The 23,938-nt window shown below is 41.6% G+C and overlaps 1 protein-coding gene across 5 annotated transcripts in view; it reads right to left on the reverse strand.

The window, feature by feature from the left end:
* Nucleotides 1–23,938, reverse strand: part of SBF2 (SET binding factor 2) — a 473,611-nt gene that overhangs the window by 367,098 nt on the left and 82,575 nt on the right. For 4 of the 5 annotated variants that reach the window (XM_061610392.1, XM_061610390.1, XM_061610394.1 and 1 more), the window contains exon 2: nucleotides 21,015–21,100. The exons of the other annotated variant lie outside the window; for it this stretch is intronic. In XM_061610392.1, the coding sequence (XP_061466376.1) occupies nucleotides 21,015–21,100 (86 nt within the window). The remainder of the gene's footprint in view (nucleotides 1–21,014; nucleotides 21,101–23,938) is intronic. 5 annotated transcript variants of the gene reach the window in all.

The raw sequence follows: 23,938 nt of genomic DNA on the forward strand, positions 1-23,938 counted from the left end.
TGTGGAGTTGGTACGTCAAACCTTCGACTCAGACTCTGACTCGTCTATTTTTCTACTGTCCGACTCCAACTCCGACTCCACCCAAAATTGCTTCCAACTCCACAGCCCTGGAAAGGGCTGTAAATGTCTTTTTAAATTGGAAGCTCTCATAAGAGCATTTTTATCGCTGCCTGAATATGCGCTGATCTTGGCATCACAGCATTTGTCTTCATCTGGGTCCTGTGTCATACACTGACATACAAAATGTTTTCCATCTTGAGTTATGGTGAAATGCTCAACTACCGCTGACTTCATGGGAAGCTTCTTTGACATTTTGAATTTATATTTTAAAAAATTTGTCAATCAAAATTTATTTTGAAGCTGGAGTCAGAGTCGGTTCAATTCTACCGACTCCGACTCTGACTCCACCCAAAATTGCTTCCGACTCTGACTCCACGAGTCCGACTCCACAGCCCTGCTATCCTGGACTTGATTCTAACCAATAGAGATGATTTGGTGGATGAAGTGGCAGTTACGGGAACTCTGGGGAAAGTGAACACACCATACTTGAATTCTTGGCTTTAACAGAAGAAAAAGCTGAGAGTAGCCATACGTGCACCCTGGACTTCAGGAAAGTTGATTTTAATAAACTCAGAACAATTGTAAGTACCGTTCCATGGCAAGCAACCCTAATGAGAAAAGGAGTCCAAGATGGGTGGGAGTTTCTAAAAAAGGAAATTCTAAAAGTGCAATGGCAAGCAATTCCAACAAGGAAAAAAGGGGGGAAACAACAGAAGAAGCCAATGTGGCTTCACAAAAGCTTAGAGATGACTGAAAACAAAGAAGCACACATACAGGAAGTGAAAAGAAGGCCAGGCCACAAAGGAAGAGTGCAGGCAGGTATCACGGAATTGCCAGGATGGCGTCAGGAAGGCTAAAGCTGAGACTTCCCAGGAGGATCCCTCCGCCTGTGCAGCCTCTGAGACGGGCTCCCATCTTGGATGAAACTTTTTCAGTTTTAAATCCAGTCAGAAGGGTCTTTTTTGACTGGGGATAATTTCTTCCGGATAAGGAAGAAACGTGAGATTTCCCACACAGCTTTGTTGTGATTGTTGGAGACTGGAATTCGTCAGAATTGTCTGTGAAAGAAGGTCTTCCAGCAGCTCGGACGGAGCGAGGATTTCTAGCTAGCTCAGCTGAATAAGTGAGCCTTTTTTTTTCTTTAAAGAAAAACGGACTAACAGGCAAGCATTCTCCTGTCTACACTTATTACTTTCTTATCTATACAGCTAAAGAGATTTGTCAAAGAACCAGCAATTAAGAAAACCCGGGTGAGTCAAAACTTTCCTTCTCTTTTACTCACGGAACTAAGGGGGAAGAAAATAAAAATAGCCTATCTTTTTTTTATTGCAAAAAGCTGACATGGAAAATAGCATTATAAAGATTACAACGGATGAGGGGTTTCTGATTGGAAGAGAAAAGAAAAATCTTTTTGATTTATAAGACTTTTGTGTAATATATGTCTGGGACTATTTTTTCTGATCTACTTTTTTTTTTGACGAATCTGCTCATTCTTTCTGCTACTAGTTATTTGGACGCTGTGAACTAAAGCTGTTTTTGCACTTCTGGGCATATAAGAGATAAGGGCTGTCTAAAGTGTGACGCCAGTTGGATTGAAAGATTAACTCCTTTGTAACTGGATAAAGAAATAAACTGCTCTTTGCATGGGACATTGAAAATTGAAGGAGTTTTGTTCCTTTGGCTTTAAGAATGACAATTAAGAAGATCATGGATGTACTATCTTTAGACATGTTTCAGAAAATAATGAATGGGATTAAGTCAATAAAACAAGAACTGAGAAATAATAGTCAAGCGTTGAGAATTGAATTTGACAAAATGAGACAGGAGCTGAAAGAAATTCAGGATTCTATGAGAAAGGAGAATAAAGATAGATCTGGAAAACCAAAAAAGGATGAAAGAGAAATTAAAGGCAAGGTTCAAACTATGGAGATTGGATTAAATATGGACCTGGAAAAAGATTTGGATTTCCTGGCTGTGATGGATCCTGGAGATAAATATTACGGTTTGGAACTCAGCGCTGTCCCTGAAGGAATTGAAGAGATTGGAGAAAAAGATATTATCGGTTCGAAAAAATTCCTGGACTGGAAAGATTTGATGGAACTTGAAATGGAGAAAGTTAACAGAATTAATCCATGTTTTGTGTCAATGGAAAAATCTTCAAGAGATGTGCTAGTGTATCATGTAAAAAAGAGGAACAGAGATGCGGCTTTGCAACAATACTTCAGTGATACGTTCGGAGTTGATGGCAAGAAAATATCTGTGATAAAGGAAATTCCTATCAGACTCTTATTATATGACTATGACAGCAAGATTATTGGGTGCGTAAAGATGGAAGATGGAACCAATACGGATAATGGAAGAAGAGCGATTTGAAATTACTGGACTTAGTAGACTTGATGAGTTGGATTAATTGACATGTTTATCTAGAAAAAAAAATGATGGACATATATCTCAAGGATTGGAAACTTCTCTTTGACTTTTTGTGAAAGAATAAAATGATATGATGTTAATGAGATTTGAAACCAATTAAGATAACCGCTGGAGGAAGGTGATTTTATAATCTATTAAGAGACAGGCTTGTTATATATTATAGATTTATAGCTGAACTACGACAAATCGGAAGTCAATATTTTTATATATTTTTTTCTTTTTTTATTGTATTAGTTATTGATTTGCGTTTTCTTTTTGTATTGTTTTGGTTTTGAAAATTTGAATAAAAATTAATTGGGGGGGGAAAAAAAGGAAGGCTAAAGCTGAGAATGAGCTGAGGTTAGTGAGGGATGCCAAAAGCAGCAAAAAAGCTTTCTTCAGGTACATCCATAGTAAAAGACAGAGAAAATAAATGGTGGCACAGCTACTCAATGAGGATGGCAAAATGATAACAGATGACAGAGAAAAGGAAGAAGTGCTCAATTCCTACTTGGGCTCAGTCTTCTCCCAAAAAAGGGTCTGTGACCCTCCTGGGAAACATGAAGGGGCAGGATTGGAGCTTGAGATTGATAGACAAATGGTCAATGAATACCTAATCACTTTGAATGAGTTCAAATCGGCAGGGCCTGATAAACTGCATCCTAGAGTATTGAAGGAACTGACTGAAGAACTCTCAGAACTGCTGTCTGTTATCTTTGCGAAATCATGGAGGACTGGTGAAGTGCCGGATGACTGGAGGAGAGCTAATGTTGTCCCTATCTTCAAAAGGGCAAAAAGGAGGAACCGGAGAACTACAGACCAGTCAGCCTAACATCAATCCCTGGAAAAACTCTGGAGCAGATTATAAAGCAGTCAGTCTGTGAGCACCTTGAAAACAATGCAGCGATTACTAGAAGCCAACATGGATTTATGAAGAACAAATCCTGCCAAACTAATCTCATCTCATTTTTTGATCAGGTAACCTCCCTTGTAGACTGTGGGAGTGCTGTGGACATAATATATCTCGACTTCAGCAAAGCTTTTGAGAAAGTGCCCCATGATATTCTGACTAGCAAGCTAGCTAAATGTGGGATGGATGGAACAACTATCAGGTGGATCCACAGTTGGCTCCAGAATCGTACCCAAAGAGTGCTTATCAATGGTTCCTTCTCAAACTGGGCGGAAGTAACGAGTGGGGCACCACAGGGCTCGGTTCTGGGCCCAGTGCTCTTCAACATTTTTATGAACAACTTGGATGAGGAGGTACAGAGCATGCTTATCAAATTTGCAGATGATACAAACTTGGGGGGCATAGCTAATACTGTGGAAGACAGAAACAAAATTCAAAGGGACCTTGATAGGCGGAGCGTTGGGCTGAAAACAACAGAATGAAATTCAACAGGAATAAATGCAAAGTTCTACACTTAGGAAAAAGAAACCAAATGCACAGTTATAAGTTGGGACATACTTGGCTCAGCCACAGAGCATGTGAGAAGGATCTTGGAATTTTTGTTGATCACAAGCTGAATATGACCCAACAGTGTGATGGCAAATGCTATATTAGGCTGCATTAACAGAAGTATAGTTTCCAAATCGTGTGAAGTATTTCACGAGCTCGTGCTCCACGAGCTAGAGGGAGCCCCAGCCGACGAAGCGTCAAGGCGAGTTAAGCAGCAGAGCGAGTTCGGCAGCAGGGCGAGGAGGCCAGGGCCCCCCACTCTGGCCGTCTGTTCCCTGACCTCAACTAAACCGCAGTCTCCAACCCATTGACGTAATAAACCTTAAACAAAACTATGCAGGTAAGAAGCCAGCAGGGGTGTGGGGGCTTTCCAGTGTTTTGCACCGCCTGCAGCATGTACGACTATCTGCCTGTTGGACAGAAGTCGTGGGTGTGCTCTCGGTGCAATGAGCTCCTGGCTCTCCGGGAACGACTTCATTTCCTTGAGGCCAAAGTGGCGGACCTGGAAAATCTGAGAGAGGCAGAGAGGTGTGTGGAGGAGGCCTTCAGGGACGTTATAGCTGTGTCCCACTCCAACAATGATAGCTCTCCTGCTATCATGGAGAACGATGGTCTCGGGGAAGGAGAGCATCCAGCTGAGGAAGAGGGAAACGATCCCTTAGAAGGGACCCATTCCTTGGGGGATGAGCAGCTATCCTCTCGTGCCGAGGATATATCTCCAGGGGGTGGAGGGATCCTTGTAGTGGGTGATTCGATCATTAGGAACATAGACAGTGGGGTGTGTGATGGGCGTGTAGACCGCAAGGTGTTTTGCCTGCCTGGTGCGAAGGTTGCGGATATCACCCGTCGTTTAGATAGTTTGGTAGACAGTGCTGGGAAGGAGTCAGTGGTCGTGGTGCACGCTGGCACCAACGACATGGGGAAATGCAGCCGTGAGGTCCTGGAAGCAAAATTTAGGTTGCTAGGTAGGATGCTGAAAGCCAGGACCTCCAAGGTGGCTTTCTCTGAAATGCTACCAGTTCCACGCACAGGACCAGCCAGACAGGCCCAGCTTCGCAGTCTCAATGCGTGGATGAGACGATGGTGTCGAGTGGAAGGGTTCGGATTTGTTAGGCACTGGGGAACATTTTGGGACAAGCCGGGCCTGTACAAAAGGGACGGGCTCCACTTGAACCAGAATGGAACCAGACTGCTGGCACTTAAAATTAAAAAGGTAGCAGAGCAGCTTTTAAACTGACTCAGGGGGGAAACCCGACAGGAGCTGAGAAAGGTCCGGTTCGGAATAAACCTCCCCCCTGGGATAAAAACCAAAGAAATGATGAAATTTTAAAAGGGGTAGGCCTAGAATTAGGCATTGTGAGAGCAGGGGCACAGGATATAAATTCAGAAGAGCAAAATTAGCACAGGCCTAACCACAAGTGCCAAAGACACTTGAAGAGAGACACTGCTTACAAGTCCCTGTACGCTAATGCTAGGAGCCTCCGAACCAAGATGGGAGAACTGGAGTGCTTGGTCTTAGAGAAGAGCATTGATATAGTGAGCATAACAGAGACCTGGTGGAATGGAGAAAACCAGTGGGATACGGTTATCCCTGGATATAAACTATATCGGAAGGACAGGGAAGGACGTATTGGTGGCGGAGTCGCTCTATACGTGAAAGAAGGCATTCTATCCAGCAAGCTCGAAACCCCAAAAGAGGCAGACTCCTCCACAGAATCGTTGTGGGTGGTGATACCGTGCCCCAGGAGGGACTTAATACTGGGAACGATCTATCGTCCCCCTGATCAAAATGCTCAGGGAGACCTTGAGATGAGATATGAAATTGAGGAAGCATCCAAACTAGGAAATGTGGTAGTAATGGGTGACTTCAACTACCCGGACATAGACTGGCTGCATATGTGTTCCAGTCATGACAAAGAAGCAAAGTTTCTAGATATTCTAAATGACTATTCCCTAGATCAGTTGGTCATGGAACCGACCAGAGGGACGGCAACCCTGGACTTAATCCTCAGTGGGGACCGGGACCTGGTGCGAGATGTAAGTGTTGTTGAACCGATTGGGAGCAGTGACCACAGTGCTATTAAATTAAACATACATGTAACTGGCCAATTGCCAAGAAAATCCAACACAGTCACATTTGACTTCAAAAGAGGAAACTTCACAAAAAAGAGGGGATTGGTAAAAAGAAAGCTGAAAAACAAAGTCCAGAGGGTCACATCACTCGAAAATGCTTGGAAGTTGTTTAAAAACACTATATTAGAAGCTCAACTGGAGTGCATACCGCAGATCAGAAAAGGTACCGCCAGGGCCAAGAAGATGCCAGCATGGTTAATGAGCAAAGTCAAGGAAGCTCTTAGAGGCAAAAAGTCTTCCTTCAGAAAATGGAAGTCTTGTCCAAATGAAGAAAATAAAAAAGAACACAAACTCTGGCAAAAGAAATGCAAGAAGACAATAAGGGATGCTAAAAAAGAATTTGAGGAGCACATTGCTAAGAACATAAAAACCAACAACAAAAATTTCTATCAATACATTCAAAGCAGGAGACCATCTAGGGAGGCGATTGGACCCTTGGATGATAAGGGAGTCAAAGGTGTACTAAAGAACGATAAGGAGATTGCAGAGAAGCTAAATGAATTCTTTGCATCTGTCTTCACAGTGGAAGATATAGGGCAGATCCCTGAACCTGAACTAACATTTGCAGGAAGGGATTCTGAGGAACGAAGACAAATAGTGGTAACGAGAGAGGAAGTTCTAAGCTTAATGGACAATATAAAAACTGACAAATCACCGGGCCCGGATGGCATCCACCCGAGAGTTCTCAAAGAACTCAAAGGTGAAATTGCTGATCTGCTAACTAAAATATGTAACTTGTCCCTCGGGTCCTCCTCCGTGCCTGAGGACTGGAAAGTGGCAAATGTAACGCCAATCTTCAAAAAGGGATCCAGAGGGGATCCCGGAAATTACAGGCCAGTTAGCTTAACTTCTGTCCCTGGAAAACTGGTAGAAAGTATGATTAAAGCTAGATTAACTAAGCACATAGAAGAACAAGCCTTGCTGAAGCAGAGCCAGCATGGCTTCTGCAAGGGAAAGTCCTGTCTCAGTAACCTATTAGAATTCTTTGAGAGTGTCAACAAGCATATAGATAGAGGTGATCCAGTGGACATAGTGTACTTAGACTTTCAAAAAGCGTTTGACAAGGTACCTCACCAAAGGCTTCTGAGGAAGCTTAGCAGTCATGGAATAAGAGGAGAGGTCCTCTTGTGGATAAGGAATTGGTTAAGAAGCAGAAAGCAGAGAGTAGGAATAAACGGACAGTTCTCCCAATGGAGGGCTGTAGAAAGTGGAGTCCCTCAAGGATCGGTATTGGGACCTGTACTTTTCAACTTGTTCATTAATGACCTAGAATTAGAAGTGAGCAGTGAAGTGGCCAAGTTTGCTGACGACACTAAATTGTTCAGGGTTGTTAAAACAAAAAGGGATTGCGAAGAGCTCCAAAAAGATCTCTCCAAACTGAGTGAATGGGCGGAAAAATGGCAAATGCCATTCAATATAAACAAGTGTAAAATTATGCCTATTGGAGCAAAAAATCTGAATTTCACATATACGCTCATGGGGTCTGAACTGGCGGTGACCGACCAGGAGAGAGACCTCGGGGTTGTGGTGGACAGCACGATGAAAATGTCGACCCAGTGTGCGGCAGCTGTGAAAAAGGCAAATTCCATGCTAGCAATAATTAGGAAAGGTATTGAAAATAAAACAGCCGATATCATAATGCTGTTGTATAAATCTATGGTGTGGCCGCATTTGGAATACTGTGTACAGTTCTGGTCGCCTCATCTCAGAAAGGATATTATAGAGTTGGAAAAGGTTCAGAAGAGGGCAACCAGAATGATCAAGGGGATGGAGCGACTCCCTTACGAGGAAAGGTTGCAGCATTTGGGGCTTTTGAGTTTAGAGAAAAGGCGGGTCAGAGGAGACATGATAGAAGTGTATAAAATGATGCATGGCATTGAGAAAGTGGATAGAGAAAAGTTCTTCTCCCTCTCTCATAATACTAGAACTCGTGGACATTCAAAGAAGCTGAATGTTGGAAGATTCAGGACAGACAAAAGGAAGTACTTCTTTACTCAGCGCATAGTTAAACTATGAATTTGCTCCCACAAGATGCAGTAATGGCCACCAGCTTGAATGGCTTTAAAAGAAGATTAGACAAATTCATGCAGGACAGGGCTATCAATGGCTACTAGCCATGATGGCTGTGCTCTGCCACCCTAGTCAGAGGCAGCATGCTTCTGAAAACCAGTTGCCGGAAGCCTCAGGAGGGGAGAGTGTTCTTGCACTCGGGTCCTGCTTGCGGGCTTCCCCCAGGCACCTGGTAGGCCACTGTGAGAACAGGATGCTGGACTAGATGGGCCACTGGCCTGATCCAGCAGGCTCTTCTTATGTTCTTATGTTCTTATTAGTTCCCCTCTATTCAGCACTGGTTAGGCCTCATCTTGAATACTGCGTCAAGTTCTGGTCTCTGCACTTCAAGAAGGATGCAGACAAACTGGAACAGGTTCAGAGGAGGGCAACAAAGATGATCAGGGGACGGGAAACAAAAACCAAAGAGGAGAGACTGAAAGAACTGGGCATGTTTAGCCTGGAGAAGAGAAGACTGGGGGCAATATGGTGGCACTCTTCAAGTACGTGAAAGGTTTTCATATAGAGGAGGGCCGGGATCTCTTCTCGATTGTCCCAGAGTGCTGGACATGGAATAATGGGCTCAAGTTGCAGGAAGCCAGATTTCGACTGGACATCTGGAAAAACTTCGTAACTGTTAAGAGCCATACGACAATGGAATCAATTACCTAGAGAGGTAGCGGGCTCTCTGACACTGGAAGCATTCAAGAGGCAGCTGGACAGCCATCTGTTGGGAGTGCTTTGATTTGGATTCCTGCATTGAGCAGGGAGTTGGACTTGATGGCCTTATAGGCCCCTTCCAACTCTACTATTCTATGATTCTATGATTCTACACACACCATCTGATTCCTACCCAGCAGCTAAACTTTTGTTTTCAGGACTCATGACTACACTCCCCCATGTCATTGGTGAATGTCCACCATGACCACTATCTCCTTGCCAGCCCTATCTATCAGGCTATCTAGACATGCAACATCCATAGCCTTTGCACCAGGGCAGGCGACTAACGCTGCTATCTATGTTCCTAATGACTGCATCATCCACTGCTAGGATTTGTCCACCCCCAGAGGAGTATCCTGGGCACAAAAGATAACCGCTCATTACCCAAGGAATGGGTCCCATTTAAGGGATCCCTTCCATCTTCCCCAAAGTGACAGCAGGAGAGCTATCATCCTGGGAGTGGGACATAGCTATTTTCCCAAAGGCCCTCATCCATCAGCCTCTTTGCCTCTCTCAGCTTCTCCTGTCCAGCCACCTTGGCCTTAAGGAAAGAAACCTGTTTCCTGAAGGCCAAGAGCTCATTGCACCAAGGACACACCCATGATTTATGTCTAGCAGGCAAATAGTCATACATCTGACACAGAGTGCAGTACCCTGAAGAGACCCCACACTGTTGCTGGCTTTCTACCTGCATAACTAGTTGGTATTTTTTAGTTTGTTACGTTATTGGGGAGATTAGGTTTTGTTTAGGTCAAGGAAAGGAGGAGCAGAGTGGTGTGCCCTGGCCTCCTCACCGTGCTGCTGAGCTCACTCTTCTGCTTAACTCACCCCGACGCTTTATCACTGGGGCAGTCACACTTTATCAGATGGGGCTCCCTCACTAAGCTGTCCTAAATTTATATGCCTGGCTAGTTCTTCCTAGCTGCTACTACAACCAGTGAGGTAAGAGGGTGTGGCTCACATTTCTGAGTGTATGAATTTGAAAAGGGAATGGGGTCAGGTCAGTTTAGACTCCTGGAGATAGAAAATAAACTATCTGTTAAGTGGACAATAGGCAGTGAACTGAGTGGAGATTAACTCCCTGGGGAAGTTCCCTTCTTTCCTCCCTGCCTAAGATTCCTTTTTAAAAACTTCTAGTTAACAAAACCTAACTAGCTTTTACCCGATTCTTCTTTCTCTTTTTTCATTGAGGAAAACACACTTTTTAAAGTGCAAGACACCTTGTAATTTTAAGTGGTAGCTTACACTCTAGTTTGGATAAGACGGATTAGTGTTTAGCTGGTTTTAAACTGATCTGAAAGCTAAAGCTTTTAGCAGAGTCCTTTTTTCTCCTACAAAAACAGCCTAACCTTTTTAGTCTAGGAAAACCAAAGTCTACACCGGGCTTGTTTTTAAAAGCTATGGCTACCTTTTTATAATATGGGCTGACTCTTCCACTAGCTAGATTTGTATTATGTGGAACTACATATATTTGTTGTGGGTGTTTCTTTTTATCCCTTCTCCAAAGTTTGAGTTTAGTCTAGTTTACTGTCCCCCTCAAGCTTCTCTGCTAGCACACAGTGCTTTTATTGTGCCCTTCTTAGTTGCAGATGTTGCTTTAATTAAATAGATGTTACTTACTCTCTCATCACTATTCCGTTTAACTCGCCCTGAAGCTTTGTTGCTGGGGCAGAGATACTTCATCAGGTGGGGCTCCCTCTAGCTTGTGGAGCTTAAATCCTGCTGCTATTTACACCAAAATATACACCACAGATGGGGAACTTGTAGCCCTTTAGAGGTTGCTGAACTTCAACTCACATCAATCCCAATCAACACAGGCAACAGTTAGGGATGAAGGGAATTGTAGTTCAGCAACCTCTGGAAGGCCACAGGTTCCCCACCCTGATAGACATACGTCAATTGTGTTGCTTAAGTAGAAAATGCAGCCAGTAAATTTATGAAACAAAATGCAATTAAGCAGCATTCGTTATGCTGCTGGAAACTAGTCTTGTTTTTTCTTTTACATTGCTTGAACTGTTATAGAGAAAAACAAGTTTGACCAAAGATGATGTTATGACAAAAAGTGTACACTGTGTGGGCACTGATGGATCTGCAATAAAGCCTCCAACTTTCTGAAAAACTATTTGTTCAGACATAATGTGAGGGTGGATATGCACATTCACTTACCTTTGTGTTCATAGGAAAACCATCTACACACACCCTCTAATTCCTGAATTGGGTGCCATCAGCATACTAATCCTGTACCAAGACTTCAAAATTATGAATAAAGTAGCTTGAAAAGAGTGATAAAAGACTCTAGAGCATTTGTTGAATGCCATCTATTAATCTCATGCTCAACTTTCTCTTCAACAGCATGGCCACACTTTATTCTCTTTTCCTCTCAGAATTCCGTATTATTGCATCCTCTTCACAGAGGAACAAACAAGCTGAAATGGCCTTGAACCATCTCTATCTTGTGAATACACTGGATTGAGGGTCCTTGTGTACTCTCTTTAGTCTGAATCTACACAGCCAACTTATAAGACAAACATTGTGGTCACATGAGCTTCCACTGTTTTTGACAGCAGTTAGGTCTCTCTAGGAGAACCAAAGAACTCTCTAGGTTCCACCAAAGAACATACAAAGGTTTAGGGATATCTCAGGAAAAATGGGAATTCAGCAATAGATTATCTCTACAAATCTTATATTTATTCTTTAAGCATTCAACATCTTTACTAGTAATGCATACAGTAGTCTTAGCCATTAAGTCTGAATCAAATCAAAGTTCATTACAATTTGTACATGTATGACTTACATATGGGTACATCTTCAGTATAGGCCTGAGCCAAATAGGTAGAATCAGTTATGATCAGAAGTCAAATATAAGACTTATAGCTCAGAATTACATATCAGGCTTATACATCAGTATACAGAAGATTTATGTAACTTTAAAGTTGACAATGAGGACATTGAACTTGTCAAGGATTATCAATACCTTGGCACAGTCATTAACCAAAATGGAGACGATAGTCAAGAAATCAGAAGAAGGCTAGAACTGGGGAGGGCAGCTATGAGAGAACTAGAAAAGGTCCTCAAATGCAAAGATGTATCACTGAACACTAAAGTCAGGATCATTCAGGCCATGGTATTTCTGATCTCTATGTATGGATGTGAAAGTTGGACAGTGAAAAAAGCGGATAAGAGAAAAATAAACTCATTTGAAATGTGGTGTTGGAGGAGAGCTTTGTGCATACCATGGAATGTGAAAAAGACAAATAATTGAGGGTTAGAACAAATTAAACCAGAACTGTCACTACAAGCTAAAATGATGAAACTGAGGTTATCATACTTTGGACAAATCATGAGATCACTAGAAAAGACAAGATTCACTGGAAAATACCATAATGCTGGGAAAAACAGAAGGGAGTAGGAAAAGAGGAAGGCCAAACAAGAGATGGATTGATTCCATAAAGGAAGCCACAGACCTGAACTTACAAGATGTATGCCCTGGCCAATGGGCATTCAGGTTTCTGAGGTACCAGAGAGATAAAGAAGGCAGACTGAGACGCAGGTTTACTTAAAGGAGATAGTTTATTGGGTAACTTTCAGCACTCAGGCGCACCCAACGTGGAACAGTCTGCACGTCTTGCACAGAGCGTGGTTGTTAACCATTGGGCACAAGAAGCACTTTTATAGGATACATGTTTACCAGCTCAAAGATGAGATTACATAACTGATTAATTATTATAAGGCATAGAAAAGGCTACATCATGCTACTAATTACTACAAAGAATTAAGTCATTGCTTTAATTGCATAGCCCTCCAATGATGGGGCTCTTTCCCAGGATCATACAGCATAACAATAGCTGATAAGCTGTATGCCCCTAATTGCCTGGCAGGGAGTTAACTGCTCCAAGGCCTACCCTATCTGGTTAACAAGGCACCTTCCCAGCATCACACAGACACTCTTGGCAGAGCATCACACCGAACGCTTGTTAGGAACCCCAGATTAGACTCCAGGTGGCTCTCACATTGGCCGTCCTTGACCCATCTCCCTGCATGCTTAGATGCTGAATGCTAAACTAACGAGAACTAAGGCGGGGGGAATACAAGCCCCCCTTGCCTACAGGCAGCTATTCTGCTGATATAGCTGCTGAGCTTGCCCACGGGCCAATACACAAGATCTGAACAGGGTGGTCCATGACAGATGCTATTGGAGGTAGCTGAAGTCGTAATCAACTTGAAGGCACATAACAACAACAAACACCAGTATATAGTTAATATATTTTAAAGTTTAATGTTCTATTAGTTAAGACTTATACAAGTTACACTGTAATACTGGTGAAGTTATATTGCGAGGAATCAACATCAAACAAGTTACATTTTCCTGTTAGTACATTTCAATATATTTCTATAACAAAATGGAATCATCTCAATCACAGCTATCTAAGTCAAGGCAAGCCTTGGACCTCCTGCAGCAACACAGCAATGTTCGACCAGCTCTCCACAGAGAGACTGGTAAAATACTGCTCCTAACTTCGCTTATTACAGGTCTGTCTCAAGGCTATGACCTTGCTCAACAGCTGTCTGCTTATCAGTTGCTACCTCTACACAAGTATCTCTCCATGCCGCCTTGCACAGGCAGCAAGTGAGACCAGCTAACCTGCCAACTAGTCACTTTAACCAGAAGCAGATATTGTCCACACCATATAAGAAGCTTCCTCTTATGGCTCCTCCAAGTTGTTATCTCCTTTGTTTATACAAGCAAGACTATATTGGCTGACTTCCCAGAACTAGAAAAAAAGAGTGGAGACCAGAAAAACTTTTTACAGCTTGAACTTTATAAAGCTTATGCATGAGGAGGTCTGCATACCTGGATGTATCATATTCTATACTATATACATTTTAGAGGGGAAATTTACATAAATTGAACATGGAGTCAGCCAATAACAAAATGCTCATGAACCATGGGAACGAGGGGAGAAATGAGTCCTAGAATTAGGTTAACAACTGATTGCAGGGCCAGAAAAACTGGACCAAGAAATCAGCTTGAAAGGGTAATAGCAGAAGGGCAGCACAGTTAACTAACACACTTCTGATGCTGAAACAAGACATGAAAGATGACATAGGAGCATTTATGGATGGACAAAGTCAGAAGGAACCAAAGTGTTAGAAAGGGAGGCAGGGCTAATACTAGCCACCACACCTCACTCTCCAGAGCCCTTTCTCTCTCCCCCCATGCACCCTCCATTTTGGCTGCAGTGAGTCTGTGCAAACAGAAAGAAACACTTGTCAAGCAATGTCCCTTGTATTTTACAGGCATCATGTGCGAGAGAGAAGTCCTTCTCTCAGCTGATATACAAAATGCAAGGGGAAGAAACTTGCTTTTTGCAGATCAGCTGTGAGAGGGACCTTTCTTGCAGGCGGCACTGCCTATAAAATACCAGCTTGTTTATCCCCACCCCTCATGGGGAGGGGAGAAACAACCACTTTGCTACCTGTATGTTTGGTGCTTTGCGAAGCACCAAGCACAGGGCTAGGAATGCCCCATGTGCACCGATTTCCAAGTACCTGGTTGCGAGCAGGATGTTGTAGCTTGGGAACCCCTTGCAAGGTGTTTTGATAAATGGGTTGGATAATGGTATCATGTGATTGACAGGTGGGTGCCCCCAGTCACCTGTCAAATTTGGCCTGTGAGGCAGATCCTGGTGAGTCATGAAGGGACCCTGGACTTCTAAATTTGCCACTACTCTACTGCATGAGTTATGACATCAAACAGCTTGAGGTAGTCTGAAACGTCCTTAACTGTCCCCACCTGCCTCGTTTTTGGAATGTTCAATAAATATTGGATTTAAGTTCATTTTCCACTTTCAATTTAGCATGTTAATGACAAATATTCAACTGAGTTTTAAAAAAAACTTATAAATGCTGTCCCTAATATGACCTTTAAATAGTTGAGTTTACTTTGGATGTTTGGATCTTAAATGGCTTGGCTTAACAGCTCATTTGAAAACAGAAAAAAAGAACATCTTGTTCAGGAAGATTTTGCTTTCATCCACAAAATTAAGATTTGTAATGTAAAGCCAATTTTGCTTAAATTTATCCCAAAAACCGATGAGAGGTTTGACCTAGAGGGGCATACTCTTACACAGAGCTCTCTCAATTTAGACGCACCTAGTGGTTGTGCTTATTAAATATTATTCAGAAAAGACAATAGCAAAATATTTTTAAGAGTCTTTTTGAAACAAAGCTTATCATGACCTTTAATCATATTTTGCCTTCTAATGCTGCTTTAAAAGTGGTACCTTTTCAGCTTTATTGAACAAATTCTATATGCACACACACTGCAATTGTTTTGAAAAGCTTTGGTGACACGTGGTACTATATGAATTTATTTAAACATAGTAAAGATAGAGGAAAAATATTCAATTTTACACGCAGAACAAATCATGCTTGATTTATAATACAAGAAGTCTGTGTCTCTGTTGGAATTGCTTTTTAATATGTTTTTAAACCTTTTTTAAAAAAATGTTTTTAACCTTTTTTAAGATGTCTTGAAAGCTTTTAAAAAATTTTTAAAGATATTTTGTTTTAATGTATTTTAAAGTCTATTTTTATGATGTTTTAAAGTGTTTTTAGTGCTTTTGTTTGCTGCCTTGGGCTCCTGCTGGGAAGAAGGGAGGGATATAAATCAAATAAGAAAGAAAGAAAGAAAGAAAGAAAGAAAGAAAGAAAGAAAGAAAGAAAGAAAGAAAGAAAGAAAGAAAGAAAGAAAGATTAAATGAGTTTCAAAGAACGGTGCTTGGAGCAATTCTCTCACAGTTAATAAATGTTAAAGCCAACTAAAGGAAGAAGTTATTTGCAAAGTTGGCTAGAAAGAAATTGATTTTAATTCCTATCAAACTTTTGCCAATATATATTATCTGTGTCTTGTTAAGCTTTGTTATTTTCTCAGCTATGAGAGTCCTCCCTCTGCCAGTTTCAGAGGAAAAACATAGTGCTTAGTAATCTCAGAATCTAGGAGTTTAGCTCTTGTATACTGATAAATATTGCAAACTATTTACATGATCTTGGCTCAGACACAACAACTCAAAAACAGTAGGGAAAGTAAGGATATAAGCCAGCCAGACTAAAGAGCAAGGTGAAAACAGTACTGCTCAAGCTAGGCAGGAAAACAAACCGGCATTCTGTGGGAGAGGCTAAGGTGAGAGTCCTTTGGAGTGTTAATTCTTTCCTCCCTCAAGCAACATGAGAGGAAGACAGTACCTACTTGGGGGTGTTCTGGTGCCCACTGGAGAATAATAAATATTGCAAACTATTTACACGATCTTAAAGTTAAAATAAGCTTTGCTAAATTTGACCATTTCAAGTATGATGTCTTGCAAACAGGCATTACACAAGATGCTTAGCCAATTTCATAGAGATTTTTATCAGTTTATTTTTTTGCCTCAAAACATGCCAGCATGAAACATCACATTTCCCTAAATCAGAATATGATCTACTGTACTCTATGTCAGGCTTTCCTTCACCTTACCTGGAAACTGCAATTAGCGCAGAATGCTGCAGCCAGTTTGCTGATGGGAATGAGACCATATCAGCATATGACACCTCTGCTTAGAGATCTGCACTGGTTGCCAATTTGTCACTGAGTCAAGTTCAAGGTGACACTACTGGTCTACAAAGCCCTTAATAGCTTGGGACCAGTTAACTTGTAAGACCATTTTACCTGTGTGTGACCACTCACACACTTTGCTCTGAGGAACAAGCACTGTTACAGGTGTGACATAATACTCATTCTACACTTGTAAAACATTGTTCTTTTAGTGTGGCAGCATCTACTCTTTGGAACTCCCTGCCTAAGGCAGGTGCCTTCACTGTATTCCTTTCGGCGTCTGCTTCCAACGTTTTTGCTTAGGCAAGCCTATCCAAACACATAGATGCTGATCTGTTTTAAACTTTTTAATTGTTTAATTAGAAAGCTGAATTGTTTTAAATATGCTTTAATTACTTGTTTTTAACTGTATTGATAATGTTAATTTTTTTTGTAAACCACGTAGAGGTCTTTACATTCAAGCAGTATATAAATTTTGTTCATTAAATAAATAAATAAAATCTAATATACCTACCTGGCTGTACTTTCATCCTGATTCAAATGGCACAAAGAATAAGACTGGGGAAGAACCTGGAGTACCTTACTGAGCTTTTCAAAATAGTGGCAGGCAGATAACAGTTTTTTTACAGGATGTTAGGGTCTTTACAGACATCACTTCATCACCCCTGGTCACTATTGTCAGGGGAGAGGCAGGCAAAAGACCACAGGTTTGTGCACACCCTCCACGGCTTCACACCCTGCAGGACTTCCAAACAGTTCAGACAGTTTGTAAGAAAAGGCCATCAAGATAATGTTACAACGACATGGGACCAACCAAAGAGATTTTGGGCAAACTCCTGCAAGTGCAAGAGAAGGAGGGGGAAGCTGTAAGCAATTCATGTTCAAAAATAGATGGAAGGTGCACAGACCTCCCTCCTCATATTTTCTACTGCCAGACAACAGTAGAATGATTAAACACAAGGAACAAACATTAGCCAAAGTCAATCCAATCATATAAGGGTCATCAACATTACTCAAGGCTGCCAAAAACAATTAATGAGTAATAAAAATTATATAACAGAACTGCAGAGACTAGAAGAGGAAAGGTAGCATAACAAACAAATGTTAGAGTCTGAGAAATGAGGGGGAATTTTCAGAGGAGTGTTGAGCTAGGATGAGAAAAGGATGAATTGTTCTACAATCTCAGAGGATAATGTAAAGCTTTTTGCAGTTCAGGGGGGCAATAATTTCCATACAGCTTCATGGAGAGGATAAGGGGGGGAAATCCTATATTACACTGAGGAAACACATTGTTTCTCATTCTCCCAAATGCAGATACAGCATAGGGTTCTTCATGAAGGGGTATAAAGTTAGTCTCAAAACATGGCCCAAGGGCACATGATGGAACAACCTGCTGAAACTGAGGCAGCCTGGATCTCAGTGTCTGAATGAGAGACACTTGAGAACCTCATGTCACATTGTCTTATTTTCAGAAAGGCATTATATAAATGTACTAATTGGATAGGGGCTCACAGCTGTGGACAGGGATTGCATGAGAGATAGAGAAATGCAGTCCATCAATGTTACTGAAGTCCCTGAACATTTATATAAAAAATTAGGTCCTTAATACCTTTAAATATGCCTAAATCAATGGTGCTAGCTCAGACATTTAAAACTTTATTCACTCTCCAATATATACTGTAACATCCCCACCACCAAACAATTCCTGAATGCTTCTTTTCAAAAGGCCAAAGAAATGTGGAATTCTTCCTGGAAAGTTCTCAGTTGTTGACAACTATGCAAGTCTAAATTTACTGGGGATAACCTTTTTGTATATATACTGTAATTTCAGAATTTATTGTTCTTACAGTATTCCGTTCTCATAATATAGCTTCAGCTATATTAAATTCTTGGATAACATCACTAAAAATATTTTCCTGACAATGTGATTTTTACAAGATGCAGAAAATATGTTCTCAGGGCATGTACCACAACATTGAAAATAAAGTAATGACAACCCAGTGTTTTACAGACATGCTTTTGTTCAATGGATAATATTGTGAAAAGTTTGCTAGGCACTGAGGAAAAAGTTGCCCAGATTCACATGGAATTAGATAGGACAATTAGGATTAGCTCTGTGGAAGTGCCAAGAATCATGTCATGTCAGTTTCAATAACTGCAGCCTGCTTGTAGGGGTTCGGCCTATTACCCTGTATTTGACCGTTGCCCATCATGGCTTACAAAACCAAGTTGAAGGGAACTGACCATGTGAGTCTAGGTTGTGGAGAATGCCTCACTACAAGGAGGGAGGTAGTATCTCTTGTTCAAAAGAGACACTGATTCACCATCTACTCTAGAGGGCATCCTGGGACCCCAAAGTGTTGAACAACTATCACCCTGCTGCTAATACCCCTTTTTGAACAAGGTGCTCAAGAGGCTGGTGGCAATTCACTGCAGGAATTCTTGGAGGAAGCAGAAGGTCTGGGCACATTTTAATCCAGCTTCAGGTCCAGATATAGCACTGAGGCTGCTTTTTTTACATTTATTGGGAAAGAGACGGGGAATTCAACCCAGTTCATTTTCCTTGGCCCCTCAGTGGCTTTTGATACTGTTAACCATGGTATCCTACTGGAGTGGCTCCATGGGTGTCACAATAGCTCTGTTCCTATCCCTGGAGTTGTTTCCAGTTAGTAGCATTTGAGGCCTACTGTTCAACCCTATGGGACCTGTTCTGAATCAAATTACAAAGCTAGACCTAGCTTTTTTTTGGTCAAAGAATTAAAACAGAAGGATGCAAAAATACACTAAAGCAGTAAACCATTATGATATGAAGCAACTTTAAAAGTGCAATTATGAAAACATGATGCAGCAAATTGGCCCAATACCTAGGAATGCTGTTTCCTGAGAACTTACAGATTTTCTAGACATCTGTTATTTTCTATAATCACTATACCACTATTTCTCAGCAATTACAAAGACCCTTTGCAAACATCTGATTTGATATACTTGGAAACGTCTCTGCAAAGTCGACAAAATGAAAAGTTACAAGTTGACAAAATGTAAAAGTTCCAAGTTGTGAGGCAACCTTTTCGAATATTCAAGTATATAAGGAAAACTAACATTTATAAAGTGGCTTCCCTGTGCTGCCGCCGCTCATCAGCAGTGAAACTCTAGATTTTGACAAGTTGATTAATGATTTTGCAGGTGAAAGCAAGGAAAATAAATCTTTGAGAATAAATATATAGTTTCTTATATTTGTATTATTTTTATTTTAATCCGAAAGTAATTGCCCATCAACAAAGCAGCCAGGCCCAGACATTTACAGAAATGATTACATTCTGTCATCCTCAGTATTTAAAACAATGGTTCTGCACAAAGTGTTTTCAATTGTTTAGTTAGGAAGATAAAGATGGGAAAATATGCCTAGAAATAGACTGCCATATCTAGCAGATATCAACAAAGGGAAGACAGATGTCGAGAGACCAGTGAAGAAATGGATATGTCTGGAACAGGTTGACTAGAGGCCTATTCCCTGAAGTGAAGGTAATCATATTTGTATTTAATAGGTTGTTAGCCTCATATGTAAATATTATAATTACATATATCCGTAAATAAAATCTCTCTCTCCCCGAGAGAGAGAGAGAGAATGTGGGGGGGCCCAACTATGCTTCTGCCCCGGGCCCTGCACATGCTAAGGGTGGGCCTGCTATGGGGCATTACTAGGAGGGAGCAGGGGAAGTCTTCTGCTCCTCTGATTTGTGGATGAAAATCATGTGCAGCATCGCTCTTCCCTCGTGCTCTGTGGGTATTTAGGAGGCGATGAGGGAGGAGGCAGAGAGCAAGATGGGGGGTAGAGTGGAAAGAAAAAATGTTTAAAAAATGGATGATGGTGGAGAAGAATGGGGTGGAGGGAGAAAGGAGCTGGAATGCAAGGATGCGGATGAAAGAGGCAGTAGCAGAATGGAGATGAAGAACTGTGGAGGTGAGAGAAGATGACGATGAGTGTGAGTGCGTGTGTGTGTTTTAATACTGTGTTTGCACTTGGTGTGTGAAGCAGCCTCCACTGCCCTCCCTGGCTACTTTGCTGCATTTGCACTATTTAACTTTTTTGCATCCAAGTCAAAAATGTTTGCTTCGGCAGGTGTGCCTTAGTTGGTGGCAGGGCAGAGTCCGGAAGGTGGTTGAGTGAGAGAGACAACACTTGCTGGATAAGAATGGGGGGTGCGCTTAGTTGGGCATGTGAAGCTCTGAACGGTGGCTCTGCCTCCCTCCCCACCTCCCTTACCAGTAGAGAGACCACCACTACTATTTTATGGATTAAATATATATATATTCTACTACCCTCTGTGTATGTGTGTGTTTTAATGTTGTTTTAGGTTACTTAAGTGTGCAGCAGCCAAGGCCAGCACCTTGTAGGCACTCTAGGTTTTTTCTTTTAAGTAACTTAACTGTAATTGTAGTGATTACTTTTGAGTAATGGCAAAGTAATCAATTCCTTTCAGAACAATTGTAACTGTAATGGTAACATTGCTTTTAAAGAGTAATCTTCCAAGCTCTGTACAAATCTACATGCAGGATTAAGTGTCTGCAAACATATATCACAGAGCAACTTACCAACTCTATTCCCTGTGGAAAAGGAGTGTCATCCAAATCCTTTAAAGGAAATCTCTGGATAATTTTCCCCAAACCATCTCCTGATCCTACAAAGGAAAGAAAGAGGGGAAAAGATAAAATAAGATCCTAGATTAGTAAAGTTTGGATTAGCCTTAGTTTTTCCAGTCAAAAGGTTATACTTATAGAAAGAAGCCACAATCCAATGCATCCTTGCATCTATGTTGAACTGTGTCCAGAAACTTTAAATTCTGGAAACTATTTACGTGACTGGTGAAGAGTGCAGAGCTTGAGACACTCCTTCAAGTGAAACTTACATAGTACCCCATCTTGCTTTCAGTGATATTAAAATCCACTGAATATGCAATGTATTTTCTTAGACTTACATGTAATAATATGAAAGTCTTTAGTGCTATAATACAATCATCATACAATTTTTAATGCTACTTATGCACCCTTCATGGCCCTTCCAGCATATCAACCACCATGAAGATTACCAGATAGGAAAATTCAGTTACATAAAAATATGTGGGAGAGTACATGAATGAGACACAAAGGATTATGTGATAGCATAGTACAAAATCAACTCAGCATTTCCATAATCTTTGTACATTTATGTGTTGCCTCTATTCAAAGTATTCCATCTTAAATTATGCCTTAACCAACTCCCATAAAGTTTCCATTCAATCACTGCAGGTCAGATGCTTTTTAAAGGGTACATACTCAAGAACTAAGGCAAGCATACTCCAGGTTCACTGTACTGCATAATAGAGCATAATTGCAGCATTTTATGCACAATTTATATTTATGGTAATATCATTCCACGGAACCCAATTCACGTAAATGATCTAACTGTACTTGAAGCACCGTAGAGTAAAAGAGAGAGAGAGAGACCAACATACTAAAATATGAAGGAATGCTTGATGCAAACTTACATCTTTCAGATACGTGGTTAACCCCAGTACAACCCACCTTCTAGATCAGATAACTCAAATAGTTGTTATAACTAATGTAATGTAAATTAATGTACATGTGGTGTAATGTAAACTAGTGTTTACATTAGGTGTGATGTAGGAACCAGAAAGTAACATCTACCTTAAATATACTGTTAGTTTGTGTGTGTGTTTTGGGGAGGGCCAGTTTTGTTTAGGTGCATCATTTTAAGCAACTTAAGAAGTGCCCTACAGAAATAGACTAAAGTAGGGTTGCCTGGTCAGAAGCATCTCAAACCCTGAGATTTCAGGGGCACGCTCTAGTGATGTCATAGCGTCAGGCCAAGTGATGCCATAGGGGTGGGCCCGACTGATCTCATTAAGCAATCACAGTTGCTTGCAACATACAATTCAAACAAAACAAAAACATTTCTTTGATTGGAAATTAAGATAGCTAAAAGATGGAGCCTGGGCAGGGAACATTTAATCTAGCCTACTTTCTTCTGGCAAGAAGGTTTAAATGCCCTCAGGCCAGGCCAGTCACCAGAAGATCATTCTAAGAAGACAGGAGCCTTATGTTGTGGAGATTTTAGATGGGAGCACTCAAAGAGTAAAGATGGATGCCCCTGAAGGCTGCATTTCTAAACACACTTACTAAGTCCAACAGAACTCAATAGGACTTACTTCTGAGTAGATATGGTTTGGATTGTGCTGACTGTAAAGCTTGACTAGGGATCCTCTGCAAAGATATCCATATCCAAGCAGGGTTGGCAACCCCCTGCCTGGAATGCCCTGCCCCTACCTTTGAACATGGTCCCTTAGGAAAACCTCAGCCGCCATCTTTGTTAAGGGAACACTGTGTGTGCAACCACAGAACACCTGAGAAAGATAGGTTAAGCAAGGGAATGGCAGGGCGTGTGATCCACAGCAGCGATCCTGCCACAAATCACGGAAGGGGAGCGCCGGGGCCTGGGGCAGGCTTGTGCCCAAGGGCCTCAGCATGTCTGCAGCCAGCTCTGACTACAGTCCCCAGGATTCTTTAGAAGTCATGTGCTTTAAATGAAGAAATATTTATAGAAGCATGACTGTCAAAGATGTTTACTCAAACAAGGAAGCATGCACAGAACTGCAATCTCAAGTGATAAGAAACTTCACTCACCCAACCCAAAATTCAGAATCATGCCACTTTAAGATGTTTTGCAACTTATACTTGTTTTTATGGTTATTGGATTTTAAAGGGATTTATTTCCTGTTTTGAGCTGCCTTGGTTTCCATTCACCAACCCTATCTCACAGGGTTGTTGGGAAGACTCCATATACACACACACCCCGGAGATGTAAAAATACATAAAATGTAAATGTACTGCCTTCAAGTCGATTCTGACTTATGGCAACCCTATGAATAGGGTTTTCATGAGGCTGAGAGGCAGTGACTGGCCCAAGGTCACCCAGTGAGCTTCATGGCTATGAGGGGATTCAAATCCTTGCAGAACATTTTTAAAATACTGCGTCCAGTTCTGGTCTCCGCACTTCAAGAAGGATGCAGACAAACTGGAACAGGTTCAGAGGAGGGCAACAAGGATGATCAGGGGATTGCAAACAAAGCCCTATGAGGAGAGACTGAAAGAACTGGGCATGTTTAGCCTGGAGAAGACTGAGGGGAGATATGATAGCATTCTTCAAGTACATGAAAGGTTGTCACATAGAGGAGGGCCGGGATCTCTTCTCAATCATCCCAAAGTGCAGGACACGGAATAATCTGCTCAAGTTGCAGGAAGCCAGATTTCAACTGAACATCAGGAAAAACTTCCTAACTGTTAGAGCCATACGACAATGGAACCAATGACCTAGAGAGGTAGTGGGCTCTCCGACACTGGAGGCATTCAAGAGGCAGCTGGACAGCCGTCTGTCGGGAATGCTTTGATTTGGATTCCCGCATTGAGCAGGGGGTTGGACTTGATGGCCTTATAGGCCCCTTCCAACTCTACTATTCTAT

The sequence above is a fragment of the Rhineura floridana genome, chromosome 2 (genome assembly GCF_030035675.1).
Source record: "Rhineura floridana isolate rRhiFlo1 chromosome 2, rRhiFlo1.hap2, whole genome shotgun sequence".
Taxonomy (NCBI): Eukaryota; Metazoa; Chordata; class Lepidosauria; order Squamata; family Rhineuridae; genus Rhineura; species Rhineura floridana.